This window comes from Chiloscyllium punctatum, chromosome 36, assembly GCF_047496795.1.
Source record: "Chiloscyllium punctatum isolate Juve2018m chromosome 36, sChiPun1.3, whole genome shotgun sequence".
In the NCBI taxonomy this organism is placed as follows: Eukaryota; Metazoa; Chordata; class Chondrichthyes; order Orectolobiformes; family Hemiscylliidae; genus Chiloscyllium; species Chiloscyllium punctatum.
Genome location: NC_092774.1, coordinates 26,121,007 through 26,136,873, shown reverse-complemented (window position 1 = coordinate 26,136,873; position 15,867 = coordinate 26,121,007). Strand labels below are relative to the sequence as shown.

General features: G+C 46.6%; 1 protein-coding gene across 1 annotated transcript in view; it reads right to left on the bottom strand.

Annotated features, from left to right (window-relative positions):
- Nucleotides 1-11,737, bottom strand: part of LOC140460923 (sulfhydryl oxidase 1-like) — a 45,594-nt gene extending 33,857 nt beyond the window's left edge. Inside the window, exon 1 of the mRNA XM_072555652.1 lies at nucleotides 11,407-11,737. Within this exon, the coding sequence (XP_072411753.1) occupies nucleotides 11,407-11,660 (254 nt within the window). The 5' untranslated portion in view covers nucleotides 11,661-11,737. The remainder of the gene's footprint in view (nucleotides 1-11,406) is intronic.
- Between the last annotated feature and the right edge of the window lie 4,130 nt (nucleotides 11,738-15,867).

Sequence of the window (15,867 nt, the reverse complement as noted above, 5' to 3'; positions counted from 1 at the left end):
AGGTTTTTAAAAATTGATGACATCTCAGCCCAGATAATGCACGAAAGGTGAGATTCGAGTCTGTCAGTATTCCAATCTTAGAACCAGTCCGATTTATTTCCAAAGTAGGAATTTATAAAATATTACATGGATTGGCTGCCTGCATATTGTGCACTTTTTGTGCAAAAGTGAATATACCTGCAAACGCAAATTCACCCCATTGTTATGGTGTGCATGCTTGGGGAAAGTGAGTGTGACGGAGTATAAGCCTGTGAGAGGTTGAGTGTTGGGGGGTGTATGCGTGTGCGTCTGAGACAGTGTGTATAGGAGAGAGGTATAGGTAAAAGCGAAGGGTTGCATTTTTCTAAAATAAGGAAGGGCAGAGCTTGTAGAGTTAATGGTAGGGCCCTGGATTGTGTTGTAGAACAGAGGGTTAGGGGGGAGTTCAGGTACATAGTTCATTGAAAGTTGCAGCACTGGTTGGAAGGGTAGTTAAGGCGGCATTCAGCACACTTCCCTTAATTGTTCACACCATTGCATAAAGGAGTTGGGACATCATGTTGAAGTTGTACAGGATGTTGGTGAGGCCACTTTCAGAGTACTGAGAACGGTTCTGTTGGCCCTGTAATAGGAAGAATTCTGTTAGAGGGTTCAGTAACGAATTGCCAGGACTGGAGAGTTTGAGTTATAAGGAGAGGCTGAGATTCTTTTCACTGGAGCACAGGAGGTTGAGGGATGACCTCATTGAGATATATAAAATCATGAAGGGTGGAAATAAGGTGACCATCAAAAATAGCAAGGAACATGCGCGGTTATGTCGAGCCACAGGGGAAAATTTGTAGCATTTGGACACTTCAAATCCGTCAGGAACAGCAGCTTTGCCATAGAGCGTACTGCGCATGTCAGCAAAAGCTGCGCATGTTCTTCACTGTCTGCAGAAATGGCATGATTCTGGATTAGTAGTGCTGGAAGAGCACAGCAGTTCATGCAGCATCTAAGGAGCAGCAAAATCGATGTTTCGGGCAAAAGACCTTCATTCTTCAAATGAACCAATGAGAAGCCAGGCAGGACCACAAGGACCCTGGTCCTCCTGCCAATCAGAGCCTCCCTATTGTCTGAATGCGGAAGGTGGACCATGAGCTTCTGAAGCTGCTGCTCCTCTCTCTCTCTCTAAATGAAGATTGAGCTTCAGCCCAGACTGCAACTTCCTTCCTCTATCCACCATCTGTGGGTATGGCACTCTCTGTTCTCAACCCCTTTTCCATTTATGTTTCATTCTGGGGTTCAATTGTTGACTTGCAGCAATTGAAAAGAAAGATAGCGAATCCAGGGAGGGGACAGTCAGGAAATGTTGGTCCAGGTCTGTGTCTCAATTGGCAAACACATGGCAAATGCAGTTCCACAGTATGAAGTTACAGCCTTTGTTGTGGAAAAAAAACTGCCGAAAGGAGGCGCATTGTTTAAATGGTGATATATTGGGAAGTGGAGAAAGTGAGGACTGCAGATGCTCGAGATCAGAGTCTAAAACTGTGGCGCTGGAAAAGCACAGCAGGGCAGACAGCATCCGAGGAGCAAGACAGTCGACATTTTGGACACAAGTCCTTCATCAGGAATGATGTGTGGATGTACCAAGGGGCCTCAGTGTCCTTCGAAACCAGTCACTGCCAGTTGTCAGACAGGTGCAGCAAGCAATCAGCAAGGCAAGTGGTATACTAGCAAGAGGAATTGAGTTCAGAAGTGGGGATGTCTTCCTGCAGTTAGGGGGTCATTGAATGTATTCAAGGCTGAGTACATCTGATTTTAGAACAACAATGAAGTGGATGTTTATGGGGAAGGCGAGAAAGTAGTTTTAAGACCAGTACAGAACAATTGCAGTGTCAGACAGCACAGAAACAGACCCTTCAGTCCAAGTAGTCCACGCTGACTAGATTCACAAACTAAACTAGTCCCATAGAACATAGAACATAGAACATAGAACAATACAGCACAGAACAGGCCCTTCGGCCCACGATGTTGTGCCGAACTTCTATCCTAGATTAAGCACCCATCCATGTACCTATCCAAATGCCGCTTAAAGGTCGCCAATGAATCTGACTCTACCACTCCCACGGGCAGCGCATTCCATGCCCCCACCACTCTCTGGGTGAAGAACCCACCCCTGACATCTCCCCTATACCTTCCACCCTTCACCTTAAATTTATGTCCCCTTGTAACACTCTGTTGTACCCGGGGGAAAAGTTTCTGACTGTCTACTCTATCTATTCCTCTGATCATCTTATAAACCTCTATCAAGTCACCCCTCATCCTTCGCCGTTCCAACGAGAAAAGGCTGAGAACTCTCAACCTATCCTCGTACGACCTACTCTCCATTCCAGGCAACATCCTGGTAAATCTTCTCTGCACCCTCTCCAAAGCTTCCACATCTTTCCTAAAGTGAGGCGACCAGAACTGCACACAGTACTCCAAATGTGGCCTAACCAAAGTCCTGTACAGCTGCAACATCACTTCACGACTCTTGAATTCAATCCCTCTGCTAATGAACGATAATACTCCATAGGCCTTCTTACAAACTCTATCCACCTGAGTGGCAACCTTCAAAGATCTATGTACATAGACCCCAAGATCCCTCTGTTCCTCCACCTGACCAAGAACCCTACCATTAACCCTGTATTCCGCATTCTTATTTGTTCTTCCAAAATGGACAACTTCACACTTGGCAGGGTTGAACTCCATCTGCCACTCCTCAGCCCAGCTCTGCATCATATCTAAGTCCCTCTGCAGCCGACAACAGCCCTCCACACTGTCCACAACTCCACCTATCTTTGTATCATCTGCAAATTTACTGACCCACCCTTCGACTCCCTCATCTAAGTCATTAATAAAAATTACAAACAGCAGAGGACCCAGAACTGATCCCTGCGGAACTCCACTTGTAACTGGACTCCATGCTGAATATTTACCATCTACTACCACTCTCTGACTTCGACCGGTTAGCCAGTTTTCTATCCAATTGGCCAAATTTCCCTCTATCCCATGCCTCCTGACTTTCCGCATAAGCCTACCATGGGGAACCTTATCAAATGCCTTACTAAAATCCATGTACACTACATCCACTGATCTACCCTCATCCACATGCTTGGTCACCTCCTCGAATGTTTCAGTGTTTGGCCCATATCCCTCTGAACCTTTCCTATTCAAGTCCTTATCCAAATGGATTTTATACATGATTACTGTACCTGCATCCACCACTTCCTCTGGACATTCATTCTGCATACAAACCACTCAAAACAAAAGTGCTCCTCATGTCTTTTTAAAATCTCTCCTCTCACCTTAATTTACCACCTAATCTTGAAATGACATCTATCATTCACCTCATATAAGAGAACAAATAACCTTACAGCACAAGAACAGGCCCTTCAACCCTCCAAGGCTGTGCTGATCCAGATCCTCTATCTAAACCTGTCACCTATTTTCTAAGGATCTGCATCCCTTTGCTCCCTGCTCATTCATGTATCTGTTTAGATACATCCTAAATGACGCTATCGTTCCCGCCCCTACCGCCTCCGCTGGCAATGCATTAGAGGCACCCACCACCCTCTGCGTAAAAGAACTTTCCCCTCTCACTTTGAACTAGTGACCCTCAAGTCTTCCCCTCTGGGAAAAAATTTATTGCTATCCACCCCTGTCCACACCGCTCATGGTTTTGTGGGCCTCAATCAGGTCCCCCTCTTAACATCCATATTTCTAATGAAAATAATTCTAATCTACTCAACCTCTCCTCATACGTAGTGCCCTCCATACCAGGCAACATCCTGATGAACCTCCTCTGCACCCTCTCCAAAGCGACCGGAATTGTACGCAGTATTCCAAATGAGGCCGAACCAAAATCTTATACAACGTTAACATTACCTGCGAACTCTTGTACTCAATACTCCGTCCAATGATGGAAAGCATGCTATATGCCACCTTGACCACTCTACAGACATGCATTGCCACCTTCAGAGAACAATAGACCTGAACACCCAGATCTCTTTGGACATCAATTTTCCCCAGGACTTTTCCATTTACTGTATAGTTCGCTCTTGAATTGCATCTTCCAAAATGCATCACCTCATATTTGTCTAGATTGATCTCCAACTGTCATTTCTCTTCCCAGCTCTCCAATCTATATTCTGTTGTATTTTCTGACAGTCCCCTTCACTACCTGATACTCCACCAATCTGTGTCATCTGTAAACTTGCTAAGGAGACACCCTACACCTTCACCTCTCAACCTCCAGTGAAAAAAGTCCCAGCCTATCCACCAATAGGTGTGAGATTTCTGTCTGGGTCCCAATGTCGAGTCAGCCTGACATTTTTGATAGATGAGTCCTGCATTTAAATTACATTCTTGAGAAAGTTACTTAAAACAGGTTCTGGGATTAACATACCAAAGAACAGAAACCCATTCTAAAAGATGAAAGATTTAATCTAAATTGTTTAATGTGTCACATTTACACGAATCGGATTCCTTTGGCTATAAATTCTGTGATCATAATGTCGTTATCCACAACCATCTGATGAAGGAGTAGAGCTCCAAAAGCTAGTGCTTCCAAATAAACCTGGTGTTCCATGATTTTTAACTTTGTTTAGGTTAGGGTGGATTGACTGTGCTAAATTACCCATAGTCACTAGGGATGTGTAGGTTAGGGTGGATTAGTCATAGGAAATATGGGGTGGGGGTGGTGGGTTTGGGCAGGATGCTCTTCGGAGGGCCAGTGTGGAATAGATGGGCCGAATGGCCTGTTTCCACACTGGTGGAATTCTATGACTCTCCTCACAACGGAGCATTTTATCGGCATCTATCCTGTCAAGCCCCTTTCAGAATTCTTACAGATTAGATTAGATTACTTATAGTGTGGAAACAGGCCCTTTGGCCCAACAAGTCCACACCAACCCGCCGAAGCACAACCCACCCATCTAACCCTGTGGGCAATTTAGCACGGCCAATTCACCTAACCTGCACATTTTTGGATTGTGGGAGGAAACCAGAGCACTCAGAGGAAACCCACACAGACACGGGAAGAATGTGCAAACTCCACACAGCCTGAGGCGAAAATTGAACCCGGGTCTCTGGCGCCGTGAGGCAGCAGTGTGATCCACCCATAATCTGCTGGTTTCAATAAGAGCACTTCTGGTTCATAGAGGCATACAGCACAGAAACAGACCCTTCAGTCCAACTCGTCCACACCAACAAGAATTCCCAAACTAAACTAGTCCCACTTGCCTGCATTTGGTCCATATCCCTCGAAAACTTTCTGTTCATGCACCCATCCAAATGTCATTTAAATTTTGTAACTGTACCTGCACTGACCACTTCCTCAGGAAGCTCATTCCACATGCAAACCACCCACTGTCAAAGTGTTGCCCCTCAGGTTCCTTTTAAATCTCTCTCCTCTCACCTTAAAAAAAGTCCCGCAGTTTTTGGGCTCCTCTATGCTAAGGCAGAGCCGTTTGCTATTAACCTTACTTCCACTCCTCATGATTTTATAAATCTCTATAACATCACCGTCAAGCTCCTGTACTCCAGTGAAAAAGTCCCAGCCTCTGCTCAAAACTCAAACCCTCCAGTCCTGGCAAAGTCCTGGTAAATTTTTACCAAACCCTCTCTAATAGCATAGTGCTCTAAAAGTGGCCTCACCAACATCCTGTACAACCTCAACATGATGTCCCAACTTCTATATGATGGTGTGAACAATGAAGGCAAGTGTGCTAAATGCCTTCTTAACCATCCTGTGTATGTGTGTTTGCATGAGAGAGAGAAAAAGTCTATTTCTGTGCTGTATATTTCTATGTCTATTTGATATCAGATGCTTTATTTCTGTTGATGTAAATATTGGTGTAAATCATAGCTTGGTACTAATAGTTAGATGTAAAGGAGACAGAATTCCTCATGTAGGGCACAACAGAATCCTGAGAGACCCCTATTTTTAGTTTACTGTCTAAAAAACAAACATTAGGCATGAGCACATTTTATTTCTAATTTGGTTTCATTTTTCTTGTTTGATTCCCTGCTAGGACTACACTCTGGTCAGTTGACAGGCTGGGAGATTGTGCGTTGGGTCTCGATTGACTGAACGTTTTATTGTTCCGAAAGGTGTAAAAGGTGGGGGGTTAAAGCTTCAGCAGAGCTGAGAACAAACCGACATCTTAGTCTATGGGAACAGGAAGATCAGCGGACAGAGAAATCAAGACCTGAAATCCAAGCTTGACACCAGACTACCCTGCAATCAGTGCTTTGATTAGTAGAGCCAATCCTCTACCTTTACCTAGCTTCCCATTTGACTACCCCCTAGATATTCAGGATCCAATCCTTGTCATCGTGAAGCCTTGTCCCTGTAACAAGTCCCAGATCATAATTATTCTCTTCATCAATTTGTGCAGTCAATTATTTTCTTACAATGCGTCGCAGATTCAGACACCATTTTTAATTTCAACTTTTGTGATCTTTAGAATCCAGTTTTGATTGCTGGTATATTTACTCTTCTTGTTCCTTTCGATCATTCTCTGATATTCATTTTCCAAATCACTACATTGCTCGCCAGTCTTGATTTGCATTGGCCATGCTAAATTGCCCACAGCATTCAGGGATGCACAGGTTAGGTGGGTTAGCCATGGGAAATGCAGGCTTATAATTTCATAGTAATAGAAGCAGGAAAAGGCCATTTGGCCCGTCCAGCCTGCTCTGCCATTAAGATCATGGCTGATCTATCCATCATCCCAGCTCCTCCTCCTTGCACTGTCCCAATCGCCTTCCTTCCCCTACCATGCAAAAACCTATCCAACTTCATTAAGTATGTTCAAGATACAGTTGTCTCTACTGCTTCCTTGGGCAGAGAATTCCACAGATTCACTACTCTCCAGCAAAAGCAGTTCCTCATCTGTCGTAAATCTACCCCCCCCCAATCCTGAAGCTGAGTCTCATCCACTTGCTTGACTGGATAGGGTAGAGGGTGGGTGGGAGTTGCTCTGGGTGGCATACTCTCAGAGGGATCAGTGTGGATTTGATAGGGCGAATGGCCTACTCCCCCACTGTCGAGATTCAATGATTACCCGCAGTTGTGTTTGCTCCAGAGCACAGCATCAAGAACCTCCCACCTTCTGCAAATCAAAAGACAAGTCCCACCCTTCCCTCTCAAAAATGTGCTAACTGCTTAATTGTTTCTAGTAAATACAGCCCACACCTCCCACTGTTGCCAATAAACTTTACGATACTCAGGAAACAATGCAATACCTGCGGTACTGTAAACCAAAAGGCTTGTAACAATACCAGTTACTGATTCACCACTCCATCTGATGCACAATATTGGAAATACAATGTTGGAGGCTGAAAGGAATGAGCAGTTTAAAATAAAAACCCACCTAATCCTTCATTTAACTCCCTACTCAGCACACTTTACTTCCTGCTGGTAAATCTTAAAGCACTTCATCCCCACTAGTGCAATGAATTACCACTTTCCACCAAAATCCCAGATATACTCACTCACTCTGTTGCTGTCTCACAAATGCAAGATTTCATTGTAGCTTCTTCTGCTCCCAGTAAGGGCAAAACATCTTGAAAAGGTGCTCTGAAAGTCCAGTCTTTACAACCACGCTTCTGCTTTCACCGAAATGATTAGAGTCATACAGCACAGAAACATACCTGTGGCCCAACTCCTCCGTACCGGACAGATATCCGAAATTAATCTAGTCCCATTTGCCATTATTTGGCCCATATCCCTCTAATTCCTTCCCATTCAGATGCCTTATAAATGTTGTAATTGTACCAGCTTCCACCACTTCCTCTGGCAGCTCATTCCATACACGCACCGCCCTCTGAGATAAACTTGCCCCTCAGGTCCCTTTTAAGTCATTCCCCTCTCACCTCAAACATATGCCCTCTAGTCTGGACTACCCGAGAGAAAATATCTTGAATATTCACCCTATCCGTGCCCTTTATAAAAGCCTAGAAGATTACCCCTCAGACTCCGATGCTTTAGGGAAAATATCCCTGGTCTGTTCGGCCTCTCCCTGTACATCAAACCCTCCAACTCTGGCAACAGCTTTGTCAATCTTTTCCGACCCCCTTCAAAAGTCCACAAGCTTTTGCCTGTATCAAGGAGACCAGAACTGAATGCAGTATTCCATAAGTGGTCAAACCAATATACAGCCATAACATGACCTCCCAACTCCTATATTTAATGCTCTGACCAACGAAGGAAAGCAAACCAAACCAAATCAAACGCCTTCTTCGCTATTCTGTCTACCTGAAACGCCACTTTCAAGGAACTATGACCCTTCACTCCAAGATCTCTTTATTCTGTAACATTCCCCTTAACTGTGTCAGTCCTGCCTAATTGCTTGACCAAAATGCAACATCTCACATTTCTCTAAATTAAACTCCATCTGCCACTCCTCGGCTCATCAGTCGATCCCATAACTTCTAATTTATAGCGAATGCTCTTACCTCTCTTATTCCCTAGAAGCTGAAAATCTCCGCCCCACACTCTCTCCCTTCATTTTCACTTTGCTGAAAGCAAAAGAATGGGATTGAGAAACGGATCAGCCACAATTGAATCGTACGGGCAGACCTGGTGGGCTGAATGGCCTAATTTCTGCTCCTATGTCTTGTGGCATCTTGCTGTCCTAGACACAGTAAGAATTGGGACCAGCATTGAACAGATCATGACTGGATATGGATCTATCTACATCTAGGTGGAGAGGCTAGAATTTTTTCACTGGAGCACAGGAGGTCGAGCGGTGACCTTATCGAGGTTTATAAAACCTCGAGGGAGAGATCAGGTGAAAGACAGGTGTCCTTCCCCTAGGGTGGGGGTTTCAAAATTAGGGAGCAAATTTTGAAGGTGAGAGGGGAAAGATTTTAAAAAGACTTGAAGGGCACAATTTTTTTATATAGAGTGGCTCACGTGTGGACTGAATGTCTACAGGTCGTGGACGCAGGTACAGTTACAACGTTTAAAAGACATTTGGATAAGTACATGAATAGGGAAGATTCAGAGGGATAACTGCCAAACACTGGCTGGTGGGACTGGTTTAGTTTGAGAACACAGTCAGCATGGACTAGTTGGAAAGGCTTTTGCCCGAAACGTTGATTTCGCTGCTCGTTGGATGCTGCCTGAACTGCTGTGCTCTTCCAGCACCACTAATCCATGGACTAGTTGGACTCAAGGGTTTGTTTCTGTGCTGTCTGACTCTGTAACTGTTCTGTACTGGTCTTAAAATCATTTTCTTGCCTTCCCCCATAAACATCAATTTCTTTGTTGTTCAAAAGTCAGATGAACTCAGCCTTGAATATATTCAATGACCCTCCAATTGCAGGAAGGCATCCCCGCTTCTGATCTCAATTCCTCTTGCTAATACACCACTTGCCTTGCTGATTGCTTGCTGCACCTGTCTGACAACGGGCACAGAAGGACGCTGACACCCCTCTGTACATCCATGCATCATTCCTGATGAAGGACTTGTGCCCGAAACCTCAACTCTCCTGCTCCTAGGATGCTGCTTGACCGGCTGTGCTTTTCCAGTACCACACTTTTTGACTCTGGTCTCCCGTCCTCACTTTGTCCACATCCGAATATATCACCATTTAAATAATACACCTCCTGTCTGCTTTTTTTTCCACAGCAAAGGCTATAACTTCACATTGGGGTTCTGTATTTGCCAATTGTGGCCTTCTCTACATTGGGGAGACTGAACATTGTAGCTGGATCCGCAGAGGCCGACTGGACCTCCCAGTCACCACTCACTTCCCACTCCCTTTCTGACATGACTATCTTTGGCCTCATCCATTGCCACAACAAACCAAACCGCAAATTGGAGGAACACCACCTCACCTTCCGCTCAGGCAGCCTATAGTCCAAAGGTCTCAACATTGAGTTCTCCAATTTCCAATAACCTCCCTTCCCATCCCCCAATTCCCTTCGCAGCCTTTCCCCTCCCTTCCACAACTCCTGCCACCAACTAGATTCCTTCCCCTCCAGTAACCAACCAGGTTGTACCCTCTACCTGTCTCCACCTATCCCCACTTCACCACCCTGCCCCCAGCACAACCTTGTTCTGCAGCATTCCCCACACCCACCCCCAGTCCCGAACAAAGGTTACACCTGAAACATTGACTTCTTCACATCCTGATGCTGTCTGGCTTGCTGTGTTCTTCCAGTCTCCTGCCTGTTTCTTTTGCCAATTGTGACACAGACCTGGACCAACTTTGCCCGAGGCTCTCACCCTCCCTGGATTCACTCCTTTTCCTTTCAGTTGCTCCAAGTCAACAATTGAATCCCAGAATGAAACATAAACTGAAAAGGGGGGGCGACAAAAAGAGAGCGCCGTTCTCAGAGAGAAAGGAAGTTGCAGTCTGGGATGAAGCTCAATCTTAAGAGAGAGGAGCAGGAGCTTCAGAAGCTCATGATCCGCCTTCCACATTAAGACAATAGGGGATCTCCTTCCAGTCCTCCAGTGCTCCTAATTGGTCCATCAAAAGTAGTTCTCACCCCTTTTCTGCCAACAGTGAGGAACATGCCCAATGTTTTGGTGACACCGGTGAACATGCACACTACTTGTTGACATCAAGGAGTGTACACAATATGATCTGTGGCAATGCTGTTGTTACTGACAGATTTTAAGTGTCCAAATGCCAATGGGAGAATAAAAGGGTAGAGCCACAATTGTTTTTCCCCCACGTGGCTCAACATTTTATTGCTTTGGCATTAGTCTGCCTGCTCAATGTTTTTATGTCTTTTCCCTAGTGTAGGGATGAAGTTCAGAACTAGAGGGCATAGGTTTTAGAGTGAGAGCAGAAAGGTACAAAATGTACTTAAGGGGCAACTTTTACATGTAGAGCATGGGGTGGTGCGTGTATGGAATGATCTGCCAGAGGAAGGGATGGAGGCTGGTACAATTACAGCGTTTAAAAGGCAACTGGATGGGTAAATGAATAGGAGGGTTCAGAGGGATATGAACCAAGTGCTGGTAATTGGGACTAGATTAATTTAGGATATCTGGTCAGCATGGATGGGGATGATGAAAAGGTCTGTTTCTGTGCCATACATCTGCAACTCTAAATTATAGAGTATACTTTCACAAATAACAAACCATGTTAACAAGGTTTAGTACACCACGTACTTTAACCATTCTCAACAGGTCCTGCCCCTTCAATGACTGAACATATACATGCTGCTGCATAATCTCCTTCAATAGTATTTACACACTAGGCTGAACAATTGCACAAGTTACTGCAACAGTAAACAGCACAAGGATTAAACAAACAGTGAGGGGGTAAACAGCACAAGCCCCAGTAAAATCAGATGTAAAGTGAGTGTAAAATGTCACTATGACAGGACAGGCCCCACATTCCTTCCCCTCCGTCCCCCCCCCCCCCAACCTGCCTCACCTTTCACCTCCCGGGCCCAGTACCTTCCAGGTGGCCCCAGAGTTGACACAGGGGCCGCCCCACGACCAGTAGAACTCCACCACCCAGGCGGCCGACGGGTTCCCAAACAGGCCCTTAACCCCATCCGCCTCCAGAATGGTCACCGGCTCCTGCCTGCTGTACAGCCGGGCGGTGTGGCCCGTGACACAGCAGCTGCACCAGGAAGGCGGCGGTGCCCAGTGACGGGTGTCTGCCCCGGGGCCGCACGGCGCCATTTTCCTAACGGCCGCCCCTTCCCCGCTCGAGCGACTTCTCCTCCCAACCGCCTTCACCCCCGCGTGACGTCAGCTCAGGGGGGATGGGCGGGGCCGGGGAGCCTCACCGTCACCAAGTAACAGACACCTCGCGCTACAACTGCTCATTCACAAAAACAAACTCTCCTGTCTCGCTCTGCAGCTGCAGGGGGGACACTGCCACGTTTCGAGGAGCCCTGTCTACATTGGGAAAGCTCACGGCTCAATTTAAATAGATATTCCGACATATAACGATACATATCTAAAAGGGGGAAATCTGCATTTTAAAGGGACATGGACATTTTAACGGGCTATTTCTGCAAATAGAGATTGAAATGTATTGTTGTCCATTTAAAAGAGATGTGAGCACATTCAAAGGGATATCTTAAGATGTAAAGATATCCAAATGAATCTTACATTTCGAAGACGTTGTCCAATTTATAAGCAGAAATATCCCTTTAAAAGACAATAGGTTTGAATTCTGTCCGTGTCCCAATGTTGAGTCAGACTGATATTTTTCTTAGAAAAGCTCTGCAGTTAAATTACATTCTTGAGAAGGTAATTTATTGATTAGGCTGTAGGTTATGGTGGATTGGCTATACTAAATTACGAGGAGCAGGAAAATCGACGTTTCAGGAATAGCGGCAGAGTGATGAAGGGCTTTTGCCCGCGCTCGGATGCTGCCTGAACTGCTATGCTTTTCCAGCACCACTCTAATTCAGAATCTGGTTTCCAGCATCTGCAATCATTGGGTAATTTAGTATAGGTAAAAACATAGTGCCCAGAAGTGTGCAAATTAGGACGGATTAGCCATGGGAAATAGGGGTTGGGTATCGGTAGGACGCTCTTCAGAGGGCCAGGGTGGGACAGTTGGGCCAAATGGTCTGCTTCCACATTATCGGGATTCTATGACATCCCCCAACAAAGGAGCATTTTATCTACATCTATCCTGTCAAGCCCCTTTCAAAATTCTACTGCTTTTAATAAGATCACTTCTGGTTTATAGAGGTATACAACACAGAAACAGACCCTTCAGTCTAACCCGTCCATACCGACCAGGATTCCCAAACTAAACTAGTCCCACTTGTCTGCATTTGGCCCATATCCCTCTAAACCTTTCTGTTCATATACCCATCCAAATGTCGTTTAAACGTTGTAACTGTACCTGCATCTACCAGTTCCTCAGCAAGTTCATTCCACATGCAAACAACCCTCCGTCAAAACTTTCCCCTCACGTTCCTTTTAAATCTCTCTCCTCTCACCTTAAAGAAATACGCCCCCTAATTTTGAGCTCCCCTACGCGAAGGAAGAGCCCTTTGCTCTTCACGTCACCTCACCTCCACTCCTCATGACTTTATAAATCTCATCCTCCTGCACTCCAGTAAAAAAATCCCAACCACTCCTTATAACTTAAACGCTCCAATCCTGGCAATGTCCTGGTAAATCTTTACTATACCCTCTCTAATAGAATTCTTCCCATTACAGGGCCACCAGAACTGTACTCAGTACTCTGAAAGTGGCCTCACCAACAACTTGTACAATCTCAACTCCTATACTCAACAGTGTGAACAATGAAGGCTAGGGTGCTAAATATCTTCTTAACGACTGTCGACCAGTGATGCAACTTTCAAAGAACTATATACCTCAAACCTCCCCCCCCCCCCCCAACTGCGATGTTGGTCTGTTCTATAACACGACCCAGGGCGCTACAACTGTACAAGTCCTGCCCTTCCTTGTTTTAGCAAAACACAAGCCCTCAATTTTATTCACACGTTTCTCATACACATGCTCTCTCTCAGACACACACATTCACCCCCCAACACACTCACAGGCTTATACTCCACCACATTCACACTTTCACACACAAACACACACACACACAAAACACAGTGGGGTGAATTTGTATTGGCAAAAATATATTTGCAGATATATTCAACTTTGATCAATAAGTGCAGAATCTGCAGGCAGTCAATCCATTTAATATTTTATACATTCCTACTTTGGAAATAGAATCAGTCTGATCCAAGATTGGGATACTGACAGACTTGAACCTGTAATGAATTGTCTGAGCTGAGATGTCACCTTTTTAAATTAAAACCTTAAGCAACTCTGGAATGCGACTTAAAAGATGTTCAAGGATTTACATATTAATGAACCAAAACCTGCAACCCATTCTAAAAGATTGAAAGACCTAACACCCCTGCTCATGCCTCCACCCCCAATCCCCCCACATCACACCCACTCCAGGTACTGGCTCCGACCCCACTCCCAGCTCCACACCCACGCCAGATCCCAGCTCCCGGCCCTGCCGAGTTTTCACCATCCCTCCAGACCTCCTACTCACTGAGGATGAACGATCAGTCTTCAGCAAAGAACTCACCTTCATCCCCATCCCCATCCCCCTCCCCCTCCCCCTCCATCCACGCATCAATGAATTTAATACACGCCGTGACATCGAACACTTCTTCCGTCGCCTCCGCCTCCGAGCTTACTTTCACAATCAGGACTCCCGTCCACCTTCCAAGGACCCCTTTGCCCACCTCCAACACACTACATCCACCTGGACACCCCACGCTGGCCTATTACCTGCCCTTGACCTCTTCATTTCCAACTGCCGCTGGGACATTAACCGCCTCAACCTGTCGGCCCCCCTCCCCCACTCCAACCTCTCACCCTCAACGCGCAGCCCTCCAATCTCTCTGCTCTAATCCCAACCTCACCATTAAGCCAACGGATAAAGGGGGCACAGTGGTAGTCTGGCGCACTGACCTCTACACTGCTGAAGCCAAACGCCAACTCGAGGACACCTCTTCCTACTGTCCCCTCAACCATGACCCCACCGCCCCATCACCAAACCATCATCGCCCAGACCATACAGAACCTCATCACCTCAGGGGATCTCCCACCCACAGCTTCCAACCTCATAGTCCGGGAACCCCGCACTGCCCGGTTCTACCTCCTTCCCAAAATCCACAAGCCTGACCACCCTGGCCGACCCATTGTCTCAGCATGCTCCTGCCCCACTGAACTCATTTCTACCTACCTCGACACTGTCCTATCCCCCCTAGTCCAGAAACTCCCCACATACGTTTGAGACATCACCCATGCCCCCCACCTCCTCCAAGACTTCCGTTTCCCTGGCCCCCAACGCCTCATCTTCACATGGATATCCAATCCCTCTACACCTCCATCCGCCATGACCAGGGCCTCCAAGCCCTCCATTTTTTTCCTCTCCAGACGTCCCCAACAGTACCCTTCCACTGACACACTCATTCGTTTGGCCGAACTGGTCCTCACCCTTAACAATTTCTCCTTTGAATCCTCCCACTTCCTCCAGACCAAAGGCGTAGCCATGGGCACACGTATGGGCCCCAGCTATGCCTGTCTCTTTGTTGGCTATGTAGAACAGTTGATCTTCCGTAATTACGCCAGCACCACTCCCCACCTCTTCCTCCGCTACATTGATGACTGCATTGGCGCCACCTCGTGCTCCTGTGAGGAGGTTGAGCAATTCATCAACTTCACCAACACATTCCACCCTGACCTTCAATTTACCTGAACCATCTCTGACACCTCGCTCCCCTTCCTGGACCTCTCCATCTCCATTAGTGACGACCGACTTGACACTGACATTTTTTACAAACCCACCGACTCCCACAGCTACCTGGATTACACCTCTTCCCACCCTACCTCTTGCAAAAATGCCATCCCGTATTCCCAATTTCTCCACCTCCGCCGTATCTGGTCCCAGGAGGACCAGTTCCACCATAGAACACACCAGATGGCCTCCTTCTTTAGAGACCGCAATTTCCCTTCCCACGTGGTTAAAGATGCCCTCCAACGCATCTCGTCCACATCCCGCACCTCCGCCCTCAGACCCCACCCCTCCAACCGTAACAAGGACAGAACGCCCCTGGTGCTCACCTTCCACCCTACAAACCTTCGCATAAACCAAATCATCCGCCAACATTCCCGCCACCTCCAAAAAGACCCCACCACCAGGGATATATTTCCCTCCCCACCCCTTTCCACCTTCCGCAAAGACCGTTCCCTCCGCGACTACCTGGTCAGGTCCACACCCCCCTCCGACCCACCCTCCCATTCTGACACTTTCCCCTGCCACCGCAGGAACTGTAAAACCTGTGCCCACACCTCCTCCCTCACCTCTATCCAAGGCCCTAAAGGAGCC